Source organism: Akebia trifoliata, chromosome 2 (assembly GCF_017979445.1).
Source record: "Akebia trifoliata isolate Shusen 1 chromosome 2, ASM1797944v1, whole genome shotgun sequence".
NCBI classification, from domain to species: domain Eukaryota; kingdom Viridiplantae; phylum Streptophyta; class Magnoliopsida; order Ranunculales; family Lardizabalaceae; genus Akebia; species Akebia trifoliata.
The window spans coordinates 22,609,234-22,620,804 of NC_141376.1; the positions used below are offsets into that span (position 1 = coordinate 22,609,234).

General features: G+C 34.6%; 1 protein-coding gene across 3 annotated transcripts; it reads left to right on the forward strand.

Moving 5' to 3' along the window:
* Nucleotides 1-2,240: 2,240 nt before the first annotated feature.
* On the forward strand, nt 2,241-10,743 carry DGK2 (diacylglycerol kinase 2). 3 transcript variants are annotated; one of them, XM_086432085.1, is made up of 8 exons: nt 2,241-2,375; nt 3,676-4,878; nt 6,650-7,022; nt 7,103-7,179; nt 8,038-8,157; nt 8,290-8,443; nt 8,697-8,834; nt 9,814-10,743. In XM_086432085.1, the coding sequence occupies exons 2-8, from the start codon at nt 3,760-3,762 to the stop codon at nt 9,873-9,875; spliced, it is 2,043 nt and encodes a 680-aa protein (XP_086288211.1). In that variant the 5' UTR covers nt 2,241-2,375; nt 3,676-3,759; the 3' UTR covers nt 9,876-10,743. The 3 variants fall into 3 exon arrangements, with proteins under 3 accessions (XP_086288211.1, XP_086288210.1, XP_086288209.1); XM_086432084.1 differs by having other exon boundaries at nt 8,290-8,454; nt 8,712-8,834; nt 9,814-10,741; XM_086432083.1 differs by having other exon boundaries at nt 8,290-8,454; nt 9,814-10,728.
* Nucleotides 10,744-11,571: the final 828 nt, after the last annotated feature.

Sequence of the window (11,571 nt, forward strand, 5' to 3'; positions counted from 1 at the left end):
AACTTTAAATCTCGTCCGTTCAATTACCTTATATCCAATGACTGAAAAGTGTTTGTTAAAATGGCTGACGAAACTGATGCCTCCGAACGGGACCCATATATATATATATATATATGTGGGGACAGTTCAGCAGCCCTAAAGTTTGCCAAGTTTGGGGCCAAACATTTTTCAAAATATGAGTTAGAAGCTTTGGAATGAGATGATTTTTTGTGAGGATTATCTTTATGATGAGGAGATCATCCTCACCAAAAATCAGCTTATTCCAAAACTTCTAACCCCATCAAAAGTGATTTACAAAAATTGGACGGTCCACGATTCTTCAACTTGTAAACTAGGGTTAGAAGTTTCAAAGTGAGCTGATTTTTTGTGAGGATTACCACACACTTTAACAAACGCGTTTTGTCTTACATGGGTTAGAAGTTTCGGAATGAGCTGATTTTTGGTGAGAATGATCTCTATGGTGAGGAGATCATCCTCACCAAAAATCAGCTCATTCCGAAACTTCTAACCCCATCAAAAATAGTTTACAAAAAATGGACGGTCCACAATTTTTCAACGTGTAAACATAGGGCTAAACATTTCGGAATGGGCTGATTTTTGGGGAGGATGATCTTCTAATCATAGAGATCATTCTCACCAAAAATCAGCCCATTCCAAAACTTACAACCCATGTAGGACAAAAAACGTTTGTTAAAGTGTGTGGTAAAACTTAGGGTGCTGAACATTTCCCTATATATATATATATTATATATATATATATTATATATATATATATATATATATATGGGTCCCGTTCAGCACCCTAAGCTTTACCACAAACTTTAACAAACCTGTTTTGTCTTACATGGGTTAGAAGTTTTGGAATGGGCTGATTTTTGGTGAGGATGATCTCTATGGTGAGGAGATCATCCTCACCAAAAATCAGCTCATTCCAAAACTTCTAACCCCATCAAAAATGATTTACAAAAAATGGACGGTCCACAATTTTTCAACATGTAAACATGGGGCTAAACATTTCGGAATGGGCTGATTTTTGGGGAGGATGATCTTCTAATCATAGAGATCATCCTCACCAAAAATCAGCCCATTCCAAAACTTCTAACCCATGTAGGACAAAAAACGTTTGTTAAAGTGTGTGGTAAAACTTAGGGTATTGAACATGGGTCCCGTTCGGCACCCTAAGTTTTACCACACACTTTAACAAACGCGTTTTGTCTTACATGGGTTAGAAGTTCGGAATGAGCTGATTTTTGGTGAGGATGATCTCTATGGTGAGGAGATCATCCTCACCAAAAATCAGCTCATTCCAAAACTTCTAACCCCATCAAAATTGATTTACAAAAAATGGACGGTCCACGATTTTTCAACGTGTAAACATGGGGCTAAACATTTGGAATGGGCTGATTTTTGGGGAGGATGATCTTCTAATCATATAGATCATCCTCACCAAAAATCAGCTCATTCCAAAACTTCTAACCCATGTAGGACAAAAAATGTTGTTAAAGTGTGTGGTAAAACTTAGGGTGCTGAACATTTCCCATTGAACATTTCCCTATATATATATATATATATATATATATATATATATATATATATATATATTATATATATATATATATATATATATATATATAGGGTAGCGTTCAAGGGCAAACTTTTTAGCAAACTTTTTGGCAAAACATTTTTCCAAACATGGGTTAGAGGTTTTGGAATGGGCTGATTTTTGGTGAGGATGATCTCTACGGTGAGTAGATCATCCTCACCAAAAATCAGCCCATTCCAAAACTTCTAACCCATGTTTACCAGCTGAAAAATCGTGGACCGTCCATTTTTTGTAAACTGTTTTTGATGGGGTTAGAATTTTTGGAATGGGCTGATTTTTGGTGATGATGATCTCCTCACTATAGAGATCATCCTCACCAAAAATCAGCCCATTCAAAAACCTCTAACTCATGTTTTGAAAAATGTTTTGCCAAAAAGTTTGCTAAAAAGTTGGCCATTGAACGCCCCCCATATATATATATATATATATATAATATATATATATATGAATGAAAAGCTTTCATAGCGCCTATAGCAATTCAAAATTTCGATAACTTAAAAAAACTCGTGGTATGCCAAGGAGGTATCCCAAATATTATGGAAAAGATAGGGGCTTGAAATAAATCCAAAAAATTACGTATCATGTCACAAGGAGGATTCCTCCAAAATTTTGAATAATAATTTCTATTTTATTTGAAAAAAAATAAATAGAAAAAGAGATCCCTCTTCGCATAAATCCGCCAACCTGCACAAGTATCTGAGAATGCGAAGAACGAGATACAAGGAAAGAGATAAAGAGAGGGAATTAGGGTTTCTCTGAAACAAATCTAAAGGTTCTTTCTTCTCTTCTTCAATTATCTCTCCTCTTTCATTCAATTTTATTTTCGATCTGTTCTTGCTATTGTGATCTTTAGATACATTTTAATCTTTGTTATTGATTTGACCAAAGTTTGATCAGATCTGGTTTTTTGTTTTCAGCTGAAATCAACCGATTTATTCTCCAATTGTTTGAAAACTGTGGCTTTGTTTATTAATTTTCAAATTTTTTACTCGTTTTTCTATCTGTTTCGTGATTTATTTTTTGTTCGAATGATCTCAGGCATTGAAATTGAATGTTTTACTGAATTCTTGTTTTTCGCTTTTTTATGATCTTTGTGTTTTATTTTCTTGAATCCATGCCATTGTTTCCCAAGATTATGATATAAGTTACAACCGATTTGCGATGCAATTGTGCTTGTTGATTTAGCTTTTGTGCTTCTTCCTATTTGTTTTATAGAAAGCTATTTTTTAATTATTGCTTAGATACAACCATATGCGAATAAATTTGAATTGCTTGTTGGTTGTTTTGCAACGTATCATCTTTGAAAACTCACATCCGACTTTACTACAAATTTACGTTGTCATGTCACATTCAGCTATTGACATGGTTCTGCACTCAAATTAGATACTTTGGGTCGTTCTTAGAGGCCTAACGATCTCAAAAGAAAACAATGTACCTGAGATACTCAATGATGTTTATTTTACAATCTAGGAAAGAATGTTTTAGTTTTTTAGGCTAGATAAGCTGAGATAAAACCTGTTACTGTCATCATTGGAACATAGAAACATCCAGTTTTGCTATTGAAACGATGATGCTGTTGATTGAAACCGAATCTGCAAGACAGTCCATATAGAAGCAATTTTGCCTTTTCATCCTGAAACTTATTCTCAGACTCTACGGGGGCATTTGGTTTGGATTGTAGAACCTGATTCTTGATTCTAATTATGGATTTTCAAAATCAGATTGTAGAAACTGATTTCCAAAATCCAAGATCTTTTTTGGCTAACACTGTTTCTGAAAACTGATCTTGTGGAATTTTTTTTTTATCTAATTGCACATCCTAAGATTGAAAATGAGAGTAGAAATATTTGTCTCTAAGATTGAAGACAATGGGTTTTTGAGAGAAAAGTCAGATTTTTGGAAAAAGAGACAAATCAGATTCTAGAATCCAAACCAAACGCCCCCTACATATTACGTGTGAAAAATCCTTCTGGCTCGATTGTTTTTCTTTTCTAGTTGTTTGCTTGTACCTTTTTTTTTAGTCTTCTTGTAGCTTATGAATTTATGATTGAAAAAGTTATTTTACTTTTCAGGTTTTGTTTGCAAAGTTTGGTGTTGGATACTGTCAAAAATGTTGGCCATAACAGAAAATTAATACTTGAGACTTGTAAATTACAATGGTAGAATTAGTTTTTTCACTTCTGGAAATTCTTACCAAAGCAGATGGTTATGGTCATGTTTTTGGATGGATGGTTGCTGGATCATTTGGACTTGTAGCTATTATATATGCATTCCTTAAGTGGCAGAGAAAGACATCACTGAATTGGGCTAAAGCTGCAGCTAGAGCTAAGAAGAAAGTATGGAAGAAACTTAAAGTTCCTTTATCACATCATACATGGATAGAAGACATGGATTACGGTGGACAGCCGTCCACATGTAGTGTCTGTTTAACTTCACTGGCAAGCCCACAACCTGTCGGTTCAAAGACCACATCACATTTTCCTGTCCGCCGTTGCACCGTTTGCGGTGCCGCAGCTCATTTCTGTTGTTCCCAGTTTGCTCGAAAAGATTGCAAGTGTGTATCACAAATGGGTTCATCCCATCTGACACACCATTGGTCAGAGAGATGGATTAAATCGGATGAGAATCCCGAGATGTCTTCGTTTTGTCATTTTTGTGATGAACCATGTGGTATTCCTTTCCTTGATGCATCTCCTACGTGGCATTGTTTATGGTGTCAACGCCTTGTACATGTTAAATGTCATGCAAAAATGTCAAAAGAATCTGGTAATATTTGTGATTTAGGCCCTCTTAGAAGACTCATACTTTCTCCGCTATGTGTGAAAGAATCAGATAAAGGAACTAGTACTGGTGGAATGCTGAGTTCTATCACTGAAGAGCTTATAGCTTCATCAGTCCGTGGGCAGATTAGAAGAAGACGTAATCGGAACAAACATGGAAGTAATCGTTCTGCTTTCGGTGGGATTCCAAATGGTAAAGTTGTGCAGGATTCTTCAGGTGCAAGTACAACACTTGAGTATGTGCTTAATGGCCTTGTTGGTTTGGATAACTCTCGCAATGCGAACAAGGATAATGTGGTAACCTTTAATAAAGTCAGTCAAAATGGAGTTCTGCAGAAAGATGGAAACGTTTCTTTTGGTCTATTTAAGAAGTATACACTGGTGGATCTGCCACATGATGCGAGACCGCTTTTAGTTTTCATCAATACCAAGAGTGGAGCTCAATATGGGCCCTCTCTTCGGCAGAGATTGAACCTGCTATTGAATCCTGTACAGGTGAATATTTTTAGGGAGCTGCCTGCTATTGGTACCCCAACTTTTTACTCATTACACCCCAATTTCTTTAATTATTTATCACACCCCTATTAATGATTGCAACACTCTTCAAACATTACAAAGGTTTGGCTCAAATTATAATCTCAACATTCCAAAACATTATAAACACTTGTTCAAACAATTTCAGTAGTTGTTTACAATTTTAATTAGGCTCATATAAAATCCTAAACCCAAAATATAGAAATCTAGCAAAAAAATATCGAGCTTCTATTAGCACTCCAACTTTTACATATTCTCAACCATTCACTTATTTTCTTTATTTTAATTGGGTTGGAATAATTAAAAGTTCAGGTGCCAATAGCAGCTCTATTATTAACTTTGTAGCAGGGAGAGATCATCATGATTGAATCAGGCTTAATTGTTCATACTGTATACGCTATTTTCTTTTGCCTGTTCACTTGAATAATTTAAAACACCCAGTAACTGACAAAGTTCACCGCAGTTGTAACATTTACCTACTGTTGTTTTAATTGCAGGAGTGTAGTGCTTTTGATAGAGTTGTACTTGCTTATTTACTAACCCTATTTTTAACTTTGAAGTCTACTTGTCTAAAGTTTTAGTGACATTGAATTTAATCCTCTCAAATCACAAATTAGTTAAGCTGAATTTAAGTATTTTTGAAAATCACAATTCAAACTCAGAATAACATGACTATCGTTCATGGCATAAGTTGTACCTGGCTTCGCAGTTTGCATAAATTTAGGGAGCTCAATCAACCAATCAAGAAAGCTTTACTCCAACTATTTGGGGTCAGCTACATTAGTCCTGTTCTGCTATTCTGTTCTATCCAGTCATATTTTCTGTTAGAGGAATGAACTGGAAAGGTATAAATGATTTTCAAATGCAGGCATTTCAGGTTTAATTTTGTATTTGAATCCTAGGATTCAGGATCTTCATGGTTTGTCTACATTTGTATAGGATGAACTTTTAAAATTTATTATTTCTCTAATTACAAAGAATCTCTTCTCTTGGACCGTTCACAATCGTATCCCATGGGACCATCCTGTTTTCTCTTTACGTATCTGCCTGCTACCAAGATGCCTATGAATTCTGATTTCTGATGAAGCATGTGTATTTTTAACTTCGTTTCCTCAACCCCTTTTGGTGGGTCATAGGAGGCATAGTCACAAAAACCTTTGAATTTTCCAAAATTTTGTAAAATTCTCCAAATTAGGGATTAGATGAATTAGTCAATAATTTATTGATTAATCTTGGAATATGGAAAAAAATTATCCTTCACCCTCAACATTTTATTTTCTTAAACATTTAAATCTCAAGAAAAAGATAGGGTTTTTTGGGAGGTTAAAGATGGTGGATTTTGGTAAGAAACCTAAAATCATCATTGGTAAACTTCCCGAAATTTTCCCAATTTTTTAACAAAATATTCCTGAATTCATCTGAATTGAGTCCTCACTGAATAAATACCAAATCCGAATTTTGTTACTATGATGGGAGGCCTTGTTGTATATTACATTTGGTTGTGGGTCTATTTAATTGTTATACCATATTTCATGGGATCATGTACTAGTAACAATTTTCAGAATACATGTGGTTAAGTCATTTATTTTCTTTTCCAGCTTAGAATATTCAAGTATTTTCAATTATTTAAATTTTATAGCACGTATGGATGTCATAACCGCAACATGTGTTCGCATATATGGATCATGTGTTATATAGAGCCTATCATAATTCTGCTATGGTCAATTTGCAGGTCTTTGAACTGAGTTCTTCCCAAGGACCCGAGGATGCTTTGAAGTTGTTTAGTTCTGTGCAATATTTTCGAGTTTTGGTTTGTGGTGGAGATGGTACTGTTGCTTGGGTTCTCGATGCCATCGAGAGACACAACTTCGATTCACCTCCACCGGTTGCTATACTTCCTCTGGGCACCGGCAATGACTTATCCAGGGTTTTGCAATGGGGTGGAGGTTTATCTTCTGTTGAGGGACAAGGTGGCTTAGATACACTTCTGCATGACATTAACAATGCAGCAGTGACAATGCTAGATCGCTGGAAAGTTAATATCAAAGAACAAAACCTAGACAAGGGAAATAAAGCACAAACTAAGTTCATGATGAACTATTTAGGTATGCTTCCTGATATTATTGCTTTTAGTGATTTGTTGGTTGGTTCTCTTCAACTAATTGAATGTGTTTCTCTTTCATAGGTATTGGATGTGATGCAAAAGTTGCGTATGAATTTCACTTGATACGGGAAGAAAGACCCGACAAGTTCTATAGCCAGGTAGGAATATTTTTCTTTGGAGTTCTCTACACTTTAAATATGTATACAGCCAGATTATTTCTGTAAATGTTTCAATCTCAATTTTTAATGACCTGGTCCGCTAAGTCTTGCTCTATGTAACTTGGACACATGCCTACGTATGTACTGACCTCAGCATACTTGATTTACTGATTGTCCATACAATTTATTTCACATTATGAGATAAATTATTGTATAATTTCATTATAGTAATGTAGAAATGACACATTTAGATAAGTTGATTTACATGAAAATAATGTTGAAATGTACGTAAGTTTGAATGGTGACATAGGACCATCAGAGGGAATACGTTTTTCTCTTAGGTTTAGGGTCAAGATTAAAAGTTAAAGAAATATTAAAGGGCTTAGGGAAAGCGTTACAATTTTGGAATAAATAATAAATAGGTAAATTTTAGTGGTTGAAATCAGCAACAGGTCGAGGTTCAAGAATAAGTTGGCAGCACTAAAATTTGAGAAAAAAAAGAAGAAAAGATTGGGGCAGGGTTAGAGTTGCGTAATTGGTCCCTGCTAAGTGGTGTTTTCATATTATGTCATCAAATCCATATTAAATTAAAATCCCATATTCATATCATTCATACATCCACAAAAGATAACCGTCCACATGATATTCAAGCCTAGGTTTATATTATTCGGAGTATAAAAACATTAGGATATCTCAATATGTCAAAATCATCAAATTCAGTGTCATCCTCAGTCTATGACGCTTCATTGGTAAAATAGTCACCTCATCTTCATCAAGGTCATCTCCTCTTACTATTGGTCCTTGTGATTAGCTAATGTATAACATTTTGCAATGTAACCATTATCTCTCACTTGACAGTTTGTGAATAAATTGCGATATGCTAAAGAAGGTGCCAAGGATATAATGGATAGAACATGTGCAGACCTACCATGGAAAATTCGCCTCGAAGTTGATGGAAAAGACATTGAGATCCCAAAGGTGAAGTCACGCTTTCTTTGTTGGGGTCTTTTACTGTAAAATTTTGTTATTATTGACATAATTAATACAATAGGCCATTGTCGATTTTTTTCTTGTCGCTCCTGATGTTCCTTCGTAATCTTTTTCGGACAGGATGCTGAGGGTGTCATCGTGTTCAACATCGGAAGTTACATGGGAGGAGTAGATCTTTGGCAAAATGATTATGATCATGATGATGATTTCAATCTTCAGTCCATGCATGATAAACTGCTTGAGGTTGTATGTATCAGTGGAGCATGGCACCTTGGTAAACTTCAGGTATGGGTTTTGCTGTTTTTTTGCATTATTTCTGAAGTTTTAAATATAGAGATTCTATTGCCACACCAACTTTTGATAATGCCACCCCAATTTATTTTCTAAATCACCAAAGAATTAGCACACACTTACGGTGACATTAGCAAAAGTTGGTGTGGCAATAGAAGCTCTCTTTAAATAGCATGCCAATCATTGCTGAAATGAGTTGTTTTCATCGTTATAATTATTGGGGTCTTATTCTACAGGTTGGACTTTCACAGGCGAGGAGATTAGCCCAAGGAGGAGTGATAAGAATACAAATTTCAAGTCCTTTCCCCATTCAGATAGATGGAGAGCCATTTATACAACAACCTGGCTGTTTAGAAATAACACATCATGGACAGGTATAATTTGTTCGGAGTTTCATTCACACTGATATGTCCTGGCACAACATCCTCGGTTGCGTACTTCACACACACACACAAGCTTATCCAATTCATTTGAAAGGTACCAACTGCGAACCGGTTCAAACCAACCTGTTCGCTGTGGGTTTGTGAAATGTAGCAAATCTGATGAATTCCATTCTACTTTATTGTTTTTAAATCCCCCTCCACATGATAATAGTTGAGATATCCCCCCCACCTATAATTTCAAACTGAGAACATACCCCCTTTGACCTTGGTCTTTATTAATAGACTAATGAAATATGACCAAATGCCTTGATGTTCAACATATAAATAAACAAAAAGAAAAAAAAAAAAAAACTCGATTTTTTCTTCCAAAAATCTGCCACCTTCAATCTCTTTTTTACCCTATCATTACTTCAACCTTCAAATGCCCTCATCTCTGTCTACCCTACGAACCGGATTCATTCTTGAGTGGCTAACTGCGAACTGTGAACCCGAATTCAAACTAAGCGAACCCACGAATCAGGTTACATAACACACGCAATTACATAACAATATGCTTCTTACTTTATGTAGAGATGGACTTTGAACACTTGAAAAAACTTGTCTAAATGTTAATGTTAATCAAAATCAGGGTAGTCTAGGATCTTCATTGAACAATAAAGAGAACATTAAGTTAGGTTTTGGATCTGAGAGAGAGTGTTTTTTCTTAATCTTGGGCAAAGGTTTAAAATATCTTATCGATTGAATGCTTCGGTTAATGAAAAAACCAATACGGTATTAGTCGATACATTTGATACTAACAGATGCATTCAATGTTTTGTATTCGTCTTGGCCTATACCTAAACATATCAACTGATTCATTCCAATATTTAAAACGATGATCTTGAGCAACGGTAAAGCTGTTACACACACACACACCCATGCATGCACAAAATGTATTGAGAATGTGATATGGTTGTTTTTGACACATCAGGTGTTTATGCTGCGAAGAGCATCGGAGGAGCCCACAGGTCATGCAGCAGCAATTATGACTGAGGTCTTGGTGAATGCTGAGTGTAATGGTGTCATTAATGCAGTTCAAAAGAATTTACTTCTCCAACAGATGGCCCTCCATCTCTCTTGACAACCCCATTGTTTTGTGCCCTATTTTTTTGGACCAGTAACAGCTATTTTGGTCACGGCGGAAATGACATTTTTAACCCGGTAATTTGGGTTCTTGTAATCCTATGAGAGAGCAATTAGTGAGAAGAAAATCATTTGATGTCTTAGGCAAAGAATAATAAATAAATAAAAAAATCCTCCCGAGAATGTAGTAGTTATGGTGCTTTTCTCAGCAGCTTGTATTTGTATCCTCAACCCTGAGCTTGGACTTTTGAACACATAACAGGCGAAGACTACTACTTACTTTGCCAAGCACGGGCGGGAGTAAAAAGGTGGGTGAAGGATGATTATTATTTGAGAGAATGGCCCAAATCTGATCCTTTTTACAAGTGTCGTTGGACTGGGACTGGGACTTTGGGAAGGAATATATTTTCCATGAAAGAATTATATACATTCAAATGTTACAGACTCCTCAATGATTGAACTGAATGATGGAATGTAGTTCATGTCTGTGTCATCGGATTCGATCCAAATTATGCTAAACCACAAACTGTCGAGATCAATGATTATAATAAATCTTTGAGATCTCAAGGTTTGAGCATGAATTGTCGAGATGGACTATTTGAACTGTTATTTTGAATATCGAGTTGTTAATATTTTCTTGGGGCATTACTAAATGGGTTGTTAAGGTATAGTCCAAGAACTCTGGGATGCATTTAGAAACATATATGTCCCTACTATAAGTAATTTTCCCAAAAAATAAAAAGAAAGAACTCTACGATATGATAGGATGGGATGAAAACCATTTAACATATCATAACTTTTTTATTTTTTTTTTAAAATTAAATTAATAAATAATAGAAAATAAATCTATTTAATAAACTAAAGTTTACCTTGAAAAAGACTTTTATAGATATACTATGGTTCATAGCTTAACCATATTTTCACTCATCTTGTGCAACTATATATGCTCATAGTTTGGTAGTATTTCCTCTTATTATTATTGTTATGATGATTATAATTTTGTATTATTTAATGTATACTCAACAATTGTAATTTCCTCTAATCTGAAGATTTCAATAATTTTACAAATATTTTAGTAAACAATATTTAATGTAAGATAATCTTCTAATGTGTCATGTAATCGTACAAACATTTTAGTTTTTTTACTATTACATTACGATGATGCACAAATATTTCATTATAATAATTGTTTTTAAGGATATATAAAAAAAGTAACTATTAAAGAAAAAAACAAAAGATATATTTAGTATATGATGGGACAGAGAGAGGGTTCCATCATTTTTTGGGAGTGAGTTCTGTTATTATTTTGAGAGCAAAGCTCCAGAAGAAGTTTTGAGAAAATAGAACATCACTCTTAGAAATAATCTTGTAATTAACTAAGGTTTCATTTGGCGTGTATTCATGGGTGGGGTATTCTATTCGAATTGAATTGTCTCTCTTTCTCTTTCTTTCTGATATTTTCTTCTTAATGGACTTTCTTTCAAAATATCACTTATATTATTATCAAATCCCATATTTTTACATTTATGAATCACCAAATTCTATTATATCAAATTCCACATTGAAAAAATAAGAAAGTGTTTAATTTTTGAAAAAATTGAGAATT